The sequence below is a fragment of the Cheilinus undulatus genome, linkage group 13, assembly GCF_018320785.1.
Source record: "Cheilinus undulatus linkage group 13, ASM1832078v1, whole genome shotgun sequence".
Taxonomy (NCBI): domain Eukaryota; kingdom Metazoa; phylum Chordata; class Actinopteri; order Labriformes; family Labridae; genus Cheilinus; species Cheilinus undulatus.
In genome coordinates this window covers 29,503,337-29,518,014 of record NC_054877.1, presented here as the reverse complement: position 1 = coordinate 29,518,014, position 14,678 = coordinate 29,503,337, and the positions used below count along the sequence as shown (strand labels likewise).

The 14,678-nt window shown below is 40.2% G+C and overlaps 1 protein-coding gene across 4 annotated transcripts in view; it reads left to right on the top strand.

Annotated features, from left to right (window-relative positions):
* The first annotated feature begins 1,534 nt into the window (after nt 1–1,534).
* LOC121519896 (protein unc-13 homolog A-like) overlaps nt 1,535–14,678 on the top strand; it is a 55,945-nt gene continuing 42,801 nt past the window's right edge. For all 4 annotated transcript variants that reach the window (XM_041802998.1, XM_041802997.1, XM_041802996.1 and 1 more), the window contains exons 1-3: nt 1,535–1,846; nt 11,125–11,154; nt 11,409–11,508. In XM_041802998.1, coding sequence (XP_041658932.1) covers nt 1,825–1,846; nt 11,125–11,154; nt 11,409–11,508 — 152 coding nt within the window. In that variant the 5' untranslated portion in view covers nt 1,535–1,824. The remainder of the gene's footprint in view (nt 1,847–11,124; nt 11,155–11,408; nt 11,509–14,678) is intronic.

Below are 14,678 nucleotides of genomic sequence, written 5' to 3'. Positions count from 1 at the left end.
GTGTCATCAGTTAATCCAACTCCAGTTTAATTGTGATACCAATTGTACACACCATTTCAAAATATGTACATATGTATAAATGTTATTGAGGTGACATGAGTTAAAACATCTGTCTGTGCTTTGTTACTTAAAATTTTTTTAAAAAGTAACATTTAATCAAGTTATTTACTGTTTATTGCTATAAAACATAATTTATTTATTATTATATCTAAAACAATTTTTAGTTACAGTGCATATCCTCTGCGGCCCACTTATAGTACCTCTGTGGCCCACCAATGGGCCTCGGGCCACACTTTGGTAAACTCTGGTCTGTTGTATTTACTTAACAGCTTTGGGTGACCACCCGCCTCTTCTACAGCTGGATGACCAACAAGGGCTTAAATTTCCAACTTTGGCCCCAGTCAACATTAGAACTGAAGAGGCCTTTTGGAAGAGAGGCGAAACATCTTCAAGAACCTCTAGCAAGTCCAGTTGCCCCTTTTAATGAAAAATTGGAAGCTTTGAGAGAGTTTGGGGGAATAGTCTGATAGACCTGTTAAAGGGGATGAGGGAACAGTGTAGTTGTGTTATGTTTGAACAGAGGTAGAGGACCATTTGCACACACACACACACACAAAAAACAAGGTCAAATGTTCTTCTCAGTCCAGCGCTGCAATGATATGTTTGAGGAGGTCACTTTTGAGAAAACCCCTAACTGGGTCACATAGACTGGATCTGGTGTTTGAATTACATTATATTACCTTAAGGCTTAAAGTGAACTCTGTATTCCTTCATCACATTTTTGCATTCTTAAGTGTAGGGCTATACAAGAGCACAAGCAAAGTCTTGTGAAAATGATAGCTACTCAACAATATTTATGGTAAGAAACTTTAAGGATTTGGATTCCATGACCTTGAAACCAAAATATGTTCTTCCACCCCATAGTTGCCTTTTAAAAATATGTAGAAATAAAGATTTAATATCATTTCAAAAGCTACATCAGATTATTTATAAGATGTGTCAGCTTTTGTTGAGCTGTAAAGTAGAACTTGATTGTATTCAATTTTGAAACACTTTTTTATATGAAAATTAAAACGAAGATGCCATCCCATATTTGATTGTTTAGCTGTGATAAGGACTGAATGTAAATTTAAAAGTGTAGGACATAAACCAACAGATATAAATACACAAGCATATTCTCTTTCTGTGTTTTGAAGGCTTTTTATATCTTGCAAAGTCATCACTTTGCTAACACACTAAGTCATAATTTACACGTTACACAGTGTACTTTGCACAACGTTGGCCAATCAGTGTCACTATAAGGAATAGAAAAAATGCTGTGCAACTTTGAAAACAATGAATGAAATCCCTCGCCGCTTTCACTGAGCGCGTTACACAGGGTAGGATGGTTTTAATACAGTTCCATCCCATCCTCAGCCCTCCTCTCTCTCTCTCTCTCTCTCTCTCTCTCTCTCTCTCTGCCTGCTACTCATCAGCTCTGACGTCAGGGCGGCGCGGGGGAACTGTCCTCGCGCGGTGGGCGCTGCTGCTGAAACAAGATGGCTGTGCGCGCAGGAGGAGCAGCGGCGGAGGAGAGCTGAGGCAATGCAGAGGAGGACGGAGAGAGGGGGGCGAGGAATTCACTCCTGTGTGTCCTGCCTGAAGAGCAACAGCTCCTCTAAGAAAACACACGAGCGCTGACAATATGTTGTATTTCCGGGGACATTTGGGGTAACGGTTTGACTCCAGTTTTTTTTTTTGTAACCAAGAGACCAACGGACTGACCAAACAAATCACGGAGCACTCACTAGAGGACAGCCAGGGACGCTCACGCCGCTATCAGAGATGTCCCTGCTGTGTGTAGGAGGTAAGGGAGGAGAATGAAGGGGCATTTAAAGCCTAAATGTTTGCTGTTATTAAAGTATCACCTGATCACGTGTAAACTGCACCAGTTGTGTGACAGAGCCTGCGGGCTATCAGCCCTGTAGAAAAGTGGATGTGTATCCCGAGCAGCGGACCGTTTGTGCTGAGCAGTCATAAAATCACACAGCTACTGCTCCGCTTGTCTGAGAGGAAACAGAACACCTTTACAGTTAAAAATACTTTTATGGGACTGTTGCTTAATGACATGTTTGTGGCATTGATTGTTAGCTTCATAAAACGACAAATGAGTTGTGACAGCTTAAAAAAGGGATGCAAGATTGTTTTAAGCTAGCCCAGTCGTGACTTTTAACACTAGCAAACATGCTTAGGGCTTTCCGAGTTTCTATAAATGTCTACATGGAGAAGGAGATCCAATGTTTCCACCCTTGGTGAGAGCTGTTGCGATTTCTGTGTGTCATCCAATGTGTTCATTCATGCGTGGGCAGTCAGAGGAGGGGGAGGACGACGAGGAAAAGCCCCTGCCGCTTACGCTGCCGCACCGCACCGCACCGCTTTGCCGCGTTGCTGTGGTCGTGAGGGAATACTCGTATTCAGCTCGAGGTGCAGCTCGTCACTCCTCGGCGTTTTCCCTGAAGCGATGCGTCACCTCCTCCTCTCCTCCCAGAATCCCAGAAAGCACCTGATGCTGCTGACACTGTTGCCTCTTAATGCGATGAATAAGCATCTGGTGTGATTGTTCGCACAGTCACACCACTTCCAGCGTCACATTCAAGACGCAGATAGGAGAGGGGATCCCTTTAAAACGCATTATGTGGTCCTCCAGCTTACGTGTCTTGGCTATTGATGGAAAGATAGAGGTTGAATTGACATCCCTGCAAGGTTTGAATTAACCATTTGCCACACTTGACTCACTTGAGTCACTTGACTCTATAGGAATAATACAGCTGCAGATTGTCTTAACTGCTCAATTTATTGATCACTGTTGGTTTATAAGCTGCATAAAATGGTGAAGTAGAACATCCCAATTCAAACTGGAATAAAAGGTCAATTGAAGAATGAGTTCATGCAAAGAAAATAACACATTTGAAAACTGATGAGTAATTTTTCAAGTATAAATGCCATTTGGGGATTTTTGCTGCCTACTTTTTATGAGAGTATAATGACTATCATTGAGTTTGGGAGTATTTCCCAGTCAAGACAACACATTTACACATGCATCCTTCTTTGAGATAGTGTTATGAGTGTTTTTAACAGTTTTTGGTATTTTTTCAACACAAAACTCAGGAGGAAACAGCTGGCAGATTATTCAGGGATCATACCAATTAATTTTTGCTGTCTGACTACGATTTGCTCAAGCTTGCTTGTAAGGTCCAAAACCCGTAAAATATTGAGCTTTTGATCAAATAGGACAAAGAATACCTCAGAGCAGATCCTACCTAAAAGACTCAATGTGGTGGTTTAAGCTGGTTATGAAACAGACTAATATACACTAATGCATCTTTATGAGGCACAAACTAGACCTTCTAGAAGAAGACTGGTTCTTTTTTATAGTATTTTACCTAAACCCACCTCTACAGGGAAAGGTGCAGGAGGAGCTTAACAGAATGCTGATTTTTAAACATTGTCCATGCAAAAGATTAATTGTGAGTGTATTTTGGACATTGTGAACAATGATGGATGAGATTTTTTGTTTAAAAATTGACCCAAATGTTCCTTACAGGAGCTTTAATCAATCAGTATAACTCTATTCAGTTATTTATCAAGGTTTGCCCAAGTCATACATGTTCGTCATAGGTGGAATAATGTGGGTATAAAAGGAAAGATAATGGCGTTTCAAAGTCACCTTTCATACATAGGCCCATTATGGATGCTGCCCCACCTCATCAGTTCCCGTCATGTCCACCACCTGACTGTCCCTGCACTGAGTCAGTCCCCAGTGTCATTAAGACCCAGAGCGTTATTCATTCATAAACACTGGCTGCGGCTGTCAGTGTCGTAGACTACAAGGCTTGGCTGAGAACCCTCTTTCTGTTCCTGTTACATCATTCATGCTTACCTGACTGGAGCTATTTCTGACCTCCACAGTACTTTGTGCCTCTTGAATAGGCAGCATTTCTTTGGAAGCATCTGCAGACAAAGCAGAATCCAGACACAGATACAGCTAAAAATCTTGGCTTCTTTTCCCTGCAGATACTCCTCATACTTCCAAGATCACTTTTTCAATGTCTTGATTGCGGAGTGTAATGTCTCTGTCAGCATTTGCAAGGACTTTACTGCGGAACTGCATGTGATCTTTCAGAACTAAGACACTGCCTGTCTGAATTGTGTCACCCGACAGTTTTGTCACTTGACGGCTGAACTCCTCTCTTCCGTTGCCTCTTTTACATTCCCTGACAGTTCAAGCCAAAGGGTTTGCTTGATTCCCCTGTTGAGTTTCTGTTTTCTTGGCAATCAGCTTAATTCCCATAAGTCAGAGTCTGCTGTGTCAGAAGTCTGCCAAAAAAAGAGAATTTACTGTTGGCCTTTGCAGACTGTGCATCCCAGATTAAAGAACGGAAAAGCCCCTTTGATTTTGTTATGTCCTATAAAATAAGCCACTGATAGATTGTATTATTGTCTTGACCTTGTTTTCTCAACCAAGGCTTCTCCTCAGGCCTGCCCACAGAATTGGCTGGGCCCCTGAAAAACCCAGTGAATGGTCCCTCCCCAGTTGTGATTTATTGATGGATGCATGTGTGTTGGATCAGTAGCAATGGTGCTAGTGTCCTGGCTAACAATTCATTTTGGAGCTGAAAAGTGTGTCAAGCTATTGTTGGGTTCTGATTTTCTAATTTTTCATGCTACTTTTTTAACACCTTTTCATCACTGTTTCCACCCAGACTTCCACATTTGTTTTCACATTAAATCTATGGTTGCCACTTCTAGCCAATTTATGCTACTTTTTACTGCTTTTAACCCTTTCTACCACCCATTCTTGCCACTTTTTACTTTCTTAACCCATATTTGGTGTGTATCCTTTTTTTGCTGCTTCAAAACCATTTTTGGTACTTTAAGCCAGTTTGTTGCCACTTTTTATCCTCTTTTCACCGTTTTTTCAAACGGTTTTCTGCCACTTTTTTCCTTTCTTACCTATATTTGGTGCTTGTCCCTTTGCCTCTTTTAAACCCTTTTCTTTGGCAATTTTAACAAATTTTTGCCATTCTTTTACCACATTACACCACTTGCACCCACTTTTTTTGCAACTTCTAGACATTTTTTGCTGTTTTTAACCATTTTCGCTGCCTTAGTTGCCCATTTTTGCCTCTATTAACCCATTTTGCCACTTTTTTAACAGCTTTTCATCAATTGACCACCCCATCTGTTACTTCAAACCAAATACTTGTGTTAAACCCATTTTTGCCACTTTAAGCCAGCTTTTGCCACTTTTTTAACTCCTTTTTTACCACCCGTTCCTGCAACTTTTTTTCTTTCTTAAACCATTCTTGGTGCTTATCCTCTTTTTGCCTCTTATTTTTTCGGGCCACTTTTAACCAATTCTTGCCACTCTTTTACCACTAATATCTACCACTTGTATCTGCCAATTTTTACTATTTTTATCCCATGTCTGCCAGTTTTAACCCATTTTCCCACTTTTCAACTGCTTGTCACCATTCTTATTTCTAGTTTTTATTTTTTTGCCACTCTTTCACCACTTTTCACCACTTATCTCCCAATTTCTGCCACTTTTAATCCATGATTGCCATTTTCTGTCTCTATCCTCTAGTTGTTTTTCCCTTAAAGTTATTTCAGTTCCTTCTGTTCATAACTGGGTATCCTGCCATTTGTGCACACCATGGCTTAGCTATGAAGTCTAACATTAGGTCCAGTTCAGTGTCCCCATTCACTTTGTTAACATTACAAATTGAAAAGGTACTTCTGTTTTGAGAAAACGGGTTTTCAATTTGAAAATGCTATGTTGTTCTACAGCATAAATAAATAAAAATCATTGTTTGTTGCTGATAGAAGTGGTATTTATTCAGGTTCAATATAAAATACAGTTATCACAGGTTAACTTTGCAATGGGCCATGATTTTCCTGACCTCCATGGGCCCCCTATTTGGCTGGCCCCCAGAAAGCTTTCCTTTTTATCCCCCCCTTACAGACGGCCTTTCTTCTACTTACCCATAACCAGCATTATAGCTGGTTGATCTAACATTACAGCTCTACACAGGCTAAATCCGTGTGAGTTATGGCACTAACATGGACTGTATTTGTATGTGTGTCGCCTGTCTGCTTAGATCCATGCAGTTGTGACAAAATATTGTTTGCAGGGCTAGTGAATTGTAACTCAGCCTGTCAGAGAGATTTATGATCGTGTGCTATTATTAAGCTTCAGCTTTCCACTGTCGAAAATCCAATTCCTTTTTTATTGATCCTCCTCCTGTGTTGATATATTTCCAGGGCTGTTTTTAGTGTTGGCACTAAAACACAGCAAAAAGCAGGCTCTGATGTAGTCTGCCTAAAGTCTGTGAAGTCCTGTTGAAAACATAGCTCTGTTTCTTCTGCAGAGCATTGAATTATTTCAATTTCTTATCACAGCTACAGCTATTTAAGGACTGAAGTGGACGTCAGTAGAGATGCTGCGTTAGAGCATTACTGTTTTTTTTCACACAGTGTTACAGTTGCTGAGGTGTGAGTGGAAGCAGGTATTAATAGGTTTTATGAGAGGTAAACGTGAGTCACAGTGTGCTTGCTCCTTTGCCTGCTGATGTAACAGAAGGGCACTTAAGCTGCAGATTTAGCCTCTTTTGTGTGTTGAATCAAAGAAATATGACGTAGTAGTGAGAAATCAGCTGAACAAAGTCCCTTGCTGACTCAGGGAATTTTACATCAACTTTTCTTTTTGTGGTTTCTATAATGTTGATGATCTGTGGAGAGGAATGTGAAAGAAGTAGAAATAGGCAGTCGCATCATATTTCTCTGAGGACAATAAAGGTGTCAGGAGGCTTATACAGCAATATATTAAGGTTGCACTTTATTAATACATTCATGTGTGTTCTGTATGGTGTGCAAACACCTGCAGTGGGCTGTGGGTATCTGCTGGAGCATGTGGAGAGCAGCGGGCAGTAGAGCTTTAAAAATGTATGTGTGAGTTACGTCAAAGCTGGTACGAAAGTGCTGCAGAGAGAGAGAGCTCTAACTGTACTGAAAAAATCCTGCTATGCTTTCCTTGTGCCTGTACCATTAAGGCTAGAATAACAGAGGTGACTTGGATGTGGTATGTTTAAGTGTTTACTGATGGAAGAAATGGCTCAAAAAGAAATTGCATTAAAAGAAAGTTTTTGGTTGTCAAAGTTTGTGTCAGTGTTAGAGTTTATTTTAGGTCTTAGTCTGTAGATTTAAAGTTTTTCTTTTCTCTTTTTCTTCCCACTGAGTCTCCATCTGTAGAAAATGTTCATCTGTGTCCTGCAAGACCTACCCCTAAATTTCTCAGGGCCCCTGCCAGTTCAACCAGCAAGTCATCTTAAAGGAGGCAAAACAGACTGAGATTTTTGGAGGCTAGAGTCTCTAGTATTGCCAAGTATCATATACAGCCTAACTTCAGAAATACTGAAATATCTCTTTAAGTTCAAATAATTATTTTATTTAAACTTATTTCTTTGATCAAATTGTAAAAATAATGTAAATGTAAAACACTATCATGAAGGCATTAATAGAAAATACTAAAGAAATGTTAACATATGGCTTTCAATATGAGATGGAAAAAGTACAAGACTATTTTACTCAAATAAAGTACAATTACTTTGGTTAAACTTACTTAAGCAAAAGTACTGATCTACAAATCTACTCAAGTAAAAGTAACAAAATGTAATTACTATAAATTTTACTTTAAGTACTGAGAAGCTACTGAGGAATTGTACAGTTAAATATAATCTATACTTACTAGCAATAACAACAAGAGAATAGATCTCTGAGGTTGTTCAGGTAAAGTCAGCTCACCACATATAGCCTAGTTAAACTACACTTTAGAAAGTTTTACATATTTTACAACACAACAACATCTGCAGAAACTCTTGAAACTCTGTGGCAAGGTGGGTCTCCTCTGGAAAGAACAACGCAGAGAGTCCACCTCATAGCAAAGCAATGCATACTGATAAAGGATACGCACTATGCGTCCTTTAGGAACACCTAAAGTTACAGGCGAGAACTCTAAGTCAGTAGATAGCTTCACTCATAGTGCATAGGTGTCTCACATCAAAAACAGCAATAATCCACCAGAAACATGGGCAAAAGAACCCCAGCATAACCTAGCACACCAGATGGATGTGTTTCACACATCCATCTGGTAAACCTCTTCTAGACAGCGTTTGGAAAAGGGCAGAGCCTTTGACAAAAAACTTGGAGGGTGATTGGATGAATGTTCTGTCACATCTTTACGGGCTAATCAGAGCAACAAAACACGTGACGAAGCTGCTACCGAGCTGCGCCCCTACTGAAGGAGTAAAGCAACTCACTGCTGTTCTTTGTTTTTTCTTCTAACAAAGAAATGTCATGAAGATCTGATAAAATGAGAGGGACCCAACTGCAGTCAAGATGGCCGACATGGGCATCGCTATACATCCAATCCATGCTGGAAGTCCTAAGCGGAAGTTTCTTCTTTTTGTTAGGCTCAGCTGCCAGCGCCTAAGGCTAACCCTTGGTGCTGGATCCCAAATATATCACCTTCCCCACTGCCTTACCCTGAACCTAACCACTTGGGTTTTAATGCCCAAGCCTAACCTTAGACGTATGGACTTCCGGTTGAGACTTCCTGTATGGATTGGATGTATGTCGGCCATCTTGTCTGCATCAAGGTACTCTTGGATAAAACTAGCACTTTGGCAGCATCCATGCAGATGCCTTCCACCATAATTGCTCTGGCCTCTTGTTGCTGCTTGCATACGTCACGATCCTGCCGCACCTGAAAGTACTGCCCCTCGACGCTGATTGGTCCTGTCACTTTCTACTTTCAAACAGTTCAGACAGGAGCTTTGCAAGATGGATTTACCAGTTAGAAACACGGAAACGGGTGTATCCATCTGCTTTGTAAGGTTAACCCCAGCAAGGATCACTGTACAACAGGAAACATTTAAATACAAATAAATACATCTAAAAACTGCCAAAGAGCATGATGGGGAACTCTGCCCACACATCCCCCCAGATTTGTAATCACAGTGGGCAGAGCTTGGATCAGTTGATCAGAGTTGAACTAACGCAGTGGATCAAAACTGTCAAATAACTCTTAACACAAAAGATTTTCACTCAGAATGGAGTTAAAATGACAAATTGGGTTTTAAAATCAACTCTGAAAAATTTAACCCTGAGATATCAACTCTGCAGGTTTTGCTACAACAGCTGTTTTGGGGTGTGCTGTAGAATTATTCTCTCTCTAAGTACTACTGTGAAGTCAACAGAGGTAGGAAAACTACTGGAGTATTGTACTCAAGTAAAAGTACAGTTACTCTGATTAAAACTTACTTAGGTAAAAGTAAATGTACTGATTTCAAAATGTACTAAAAAAAGTACTCAGTGACAGTCATTTAATAAGTTACTTGCTACCCCTGCTCTCTACATAATCTCTGATTGTGTTTTTACTGATTATGCACAGTGAAGAAATGTGGATTTTGAACATCCAACAGTCCAGCACTAACATTTTAGTCTTTTTATAGTGTCTGTGACAGAAACTAAACTTACTTTTAGTTATAATTTTTAATATCAAGGAACTATTTTCTGGCTAATCTTAGGGTTAATCCCATTTCTACCCATTAGCCCTTATATTAGCCCTTCCCCTTGGTTTTGCGTGTTCATTTCAGGGGAAGGAGTATCCCAATTCTCTTTTGAATCGAGGGCTAGGGCTAAGGGCCAAGGGCTACATAGCCCTTGAAACAAAGGTTTTTCAGGACCGCACTTGAAACCAAGAGGCATGATGAAATTCCCACCATGCACTGCATTCACTTGCGAAATGGCACAATGGACTATCAAGGAGGCACATAAATGTAAATATTTTCTGCATTGCTTATAGAAAATACAACTGCTGTGTTTTCTCATATATTCAATCTTTAGCTACTAAGGATTGAAGTTATACACATGTAAACAAGGGCTACTAACTGTAAAAATAAATAGAGACGATCAACACAGAGATCCATGGTATGAACGAGATGGTCAAACTTTATTGTCGCCTCTGATGACACAGCTGTTTATTGGCAATGTTTGATGATGAACAGCAATCAAGTGTTGTCTCATTTCTTATGGGAAGGTTTTCACCTCTACCCATTGCCGTTCTGTTTCAAGGGCAAGGGGAAGGGGTAGATGAAGGGGAAGGGTTAAGGGGTAGAAATGGAATTGGCCCCTCGTCTTGTCTTCCTCATGGAAAAAAATGTAATCAACAAACATTTTAGCCCTGTTTGTAGTTGGCGAAATTAACACTGCTTTGGTACCTTTTGGTTCTGTGTGTTTCTGAACAACAAAATCGTTTATTATAATGATTGATAGTATGTTAAAATCAAAACTTTTAAAAATTGCTAGTTTTTTAGGACAGGTCTGTAGGAGAGGAATTAATCCATAGAATCCATTCAAGATATTCTTTTGGCTTTTTGACTTTATCTTGACAGGACAGCTAAAGAGAGACAGGAAATATAGGGAGAAAGAGTGGGGGAGACATACTCCAATCAGCTCCATACAGGGAATTGATCCTACAACCAGTGTGTCAAAGACTCTAGCCTCTATATATGGGCTACAAACTGAGCTAAATTAGCACCCGTATCAATATTATTTGATTTTTTTCCCCCCAGGTATCAAAGTTTGAAATTCTATTATCTTGACAACTCTAGCTCGACTTTCACTTTCTGTATCCCATACTGATAAAAGTAGCCACATGTCCAGCATTTGTTTGTTTCTGTGATTTACCACCACACAGTACCAACATGCTTGGACCTTATTTAAAATGCAAAAAAGAGTGAATGCATTCAGCCAATATCTGCTGTATAGTTACAATATCATTGATTTGTTAACTCTCTTTAAGTGTAAGTATGGATAAAATATAATACATTTTAGTCAGTATAATGTTTATACAGTTATCTCTGGGTGTTTTAAGTGGCATTTACAGTTTATTAAAACTCACTGTTTTAATATATCATAAGGATGCATTTAGCCTGTTTGATTTGTAAAAGGAGGAGGGGCTTTTATAAGTGTAAACAGATGGCGTTCCCATGTGTGACTTTGTCCCTCTCTGTGTTCCCACAGTGAAGAAAGCCAAGCTGGATGGACCCCAAGGTAAGACCTGGAATCCTGGAAATAAAAAGAGGTAGATCACACAGGGAGGATAGGCTCACTGTTATCTGACATAAATGTTTAAGCAGTCTGCAGACATATTACATGCTGCACTCATGAATGGAAATAAAGGGATTTGAAGGTAGTTATTCTGTAGAATGTAACATCTTTATCTCACTGGGACTGCATTTTAAATGTGTTAAGCAGAGGTGTTTCATTTTAATGCTTTTTTGTCTTCATTTCTCTCTCCTTAACAGAGAAGTTCAACACTTACGTGACCCTAAAGGTACAAAATGTGAAGAGCACAACCATTGCTGTCAGGGGCAACTTGCCCAGCTGGGAGCAAGACTTCATGTTGTAAGTCCTTCATCATCTTCACACGAAACTCTCTCTCTATTTTTCTCTATTCTGTATCTCCAGCTCCCTTGCTTCTTTCTCTACTTTCCCCCTTTCTTCTACTCTTCACTTTAGCTTCTTGAGTGCATCTTTGTTTGTTTCCTGTCTTGCTTACCATTAGCCTTTGTCCATCCTTTCTTTTACACTCCTCCATCTGAAGTGCCCTTTATTCCTGCATTGTTTCATGCAGCTCTTCCTTTCTGCATCCGCACCTCTTCCTCCAACAACTGCCTCCTGCTCTTTTTCATCTGCTTTCCCCTGACACTCCTGCACTTCTCATCTTCCTTTTCAACCTTGGCTCCCTCCCAGGCCCTCTTCTCCGTCTCTTCCTCTAAATGCAGCTCCTTGATCTTCATCTGCTCCACCCTCCCTTCTCTCTCCTCCCTCCATTTCAACCTCACTTTTCCCAACATACTTCACCTCTCCTCCTGTTTCTGCTCTCTAGGCATACTAAGCAGCATTTCCCATCTTTAAATGAGTTTGTTTAAGTTGAAACTTCAATAGAACATTCATTTGAACATTGTACAACACTGGTTATTTCTCATGCAGTGAGATCCAGTGTGCCAGCATATGGGTGATGAATGCTGAGATTCATTTAGCATGTGGGATGCAGCAGGCGGGCTGACTGCGGAGTCCTCTGCATCTGTATGATGTTTGGAGGCGTTGAGCATTGTACCGGGGTTGCATCAGTGAAGCCCTGTTATGTAATGTTTGGGCTGCAGAGAAATCCTCATCCCCTCCTTCAAACAGCCTTAAAACGACTGCGTCCCCTTGGTCATGAATCAAACATCATGTTTCCTAAAAGGAGTCACCACTGAGATGGGAAATCCAGTCCCCCTATTTTTTAAATTAAAGTTCCCACTTTGTCCCTCCAGGCATGCGATACAATCACCTCCTCCACTGCCTTCATCACACTCTTCTCCTCCTTCCTCTTATCCCTCCCTCACTCCCACTCTGTCTTTCCTCTCTGTCCTGCTCCCTGCTGTCTTGTAAATGTTTTATGTGAGATTCTCTCAGGCTTGCTCCCACAGAGATGTTTTTTATATTTGTCACAGTGAAGCCTACTAGTAATTACTGAGCATCTTGTGCACGTTGGAGTGTCACTGTGGGTTTAGCATTCATCTTTAAATGAAGAAGCACTCAGACGCTTTGCTTCAACAGATTAAGCAATACAAAAAATCTTTCATTCTTACCCCTACTGTAGTAAAAGCAACTCAAGTGTTTTTTATTTTGTTAAACAATGAAAGCCTTTAAAAGGTTACATCTAGCATTGTTAATTTTTTTGTACTGATGCAACTATGTTTAAGTGTCATTTTACTGCTGTGACAGGCAGAAGTAGACACATATTATAATTGTAGTCCACTGGTACAAACAGAGCAGGGAGTCAAAAGGCTCCCATTTTGAAACTTTTAGTAAGCCAACTCAATCTGGTAAAGTTGCCCAATGTAAGAGAAGTTCATTTATAACTGGTTTTATCTTTGAAAACTAAAAGTATTTTATATTGTATGTTTCTCTGGGGGCTGACAGTAATGTAAAGTGAATCCTGAATGACACAAGTATTTCTTTAATTCAACTTTGATGCCACTTTTGAGCAGGAAAACTCAATTGTTGCTTTGACATTTAACAGTCCTGCTACATGTGGTTTGTGAAACAGATTTAGTGCCTGTAAAAAGTATCCATCCTTTTGGATGTTTTACCCTTTAATTGATTTTACAAACCAATCATGGTCAATATAATTTGGCTTTTTTTTAAAGATTTATTTTTGGGCTTTTTCATGCCTTTATTAGAGATAGGAGGACAGTGGATAGATTCGGAAACGGGGAAGAGAGCGGGGAGAGACATGCACGAAATGGTGCCACAGGCCGGATTCGAGCCCGGGCCGCCTGCGTGCATGGGGCGCGCCCTAACCACTCGACTATCGGCACGCCCCATGATTTGGCTTTTTGACACACACAAAAACACTCTTTTATGTCAAAATGAAAACAGATTTCTACAAAGCAATATTAATTTGATAAAAATAATGTGTAATGTAAAATAATTGACTGCATAGATATTCACTCCCATCAAGTCAGTATTTAGTAGATGCACCTGTAGTTGAAATCACAGCACTGAGTCTGTGCGGATAGGTCACTATCTGGCTTGCACATATAGACACTGCAATTTTACATCATTCTTCTTTGCAAAACCGCTCAAGCTCTGTCAGGTTGCATGGGGATCAGGCATGAACAGCCCTTTTCATATCCAACCACTGATTCTCTATTGGATTGAGGTCTGGACTTTGACTCAGCAACTACAGAACATTTACCTCAGTGTCTTTAAACCATTCTGTAGCTTTCGTGTTGCTGTATGCTTCAGGTCATTGTCTTGCTGGATTTTAAATCTTCTCTGAATAGGATTGTCCTATATTTTGCCACATTTATTTTACCATCTACCTTTACAAGCTCTCCAGGGCCAAGGAGCATGATGTTGCCACTACTGTGCTTCACAGTGAGGATGGCGTGTTTGTGGTGATATGCAGTATTTTCTGTCCACTCGACCATGGAGTCTCCCACATGCCTTTTGGGGAACTCTAGTCAAGATTTAATGAGTTTTCTTCAACAATGGCTCTCTCTTTGCCACTCTTCCACAAACACAGTTGTTGTATGCAGGGTCTCTCCCATCTCAGCTGCCAAAGCTTGTAACTCCTTCAGAGTAGTCATGTCTTGGTGGCCTCTCGCACTAGTCTCCTTCTTGCATGGTCACTCAGCTTGTGAGGATGGCCTAATGTAGGCAGATTTACACATGTGCCATATTCCTTCAATTTCTTGATAACGGATTCAACTTAACTCCTGGGATGTTTGAAAATTTTTAGTATCCATCCCCTGTTGTGCTGCTATCCTCTTTGCAGCTGAAACACTGTAAATTTCTCCATTGTTGGATAAAGGATTTTCTTATCTTATTTCATCATATCTGACTTATGCTTTTCGATAACCTTTGTTAGAGTGTTCTTTTGTCTACATGGTGTAATGGTAGCCATGAATACTGATTAATCTATGACTGGAACTTCAAGACACAGGTGTCTTTATACTACAATTACTTGAGATACAGTCACTACACTCAGGTGATCCCTATTTAACTAATTGTGATTTATT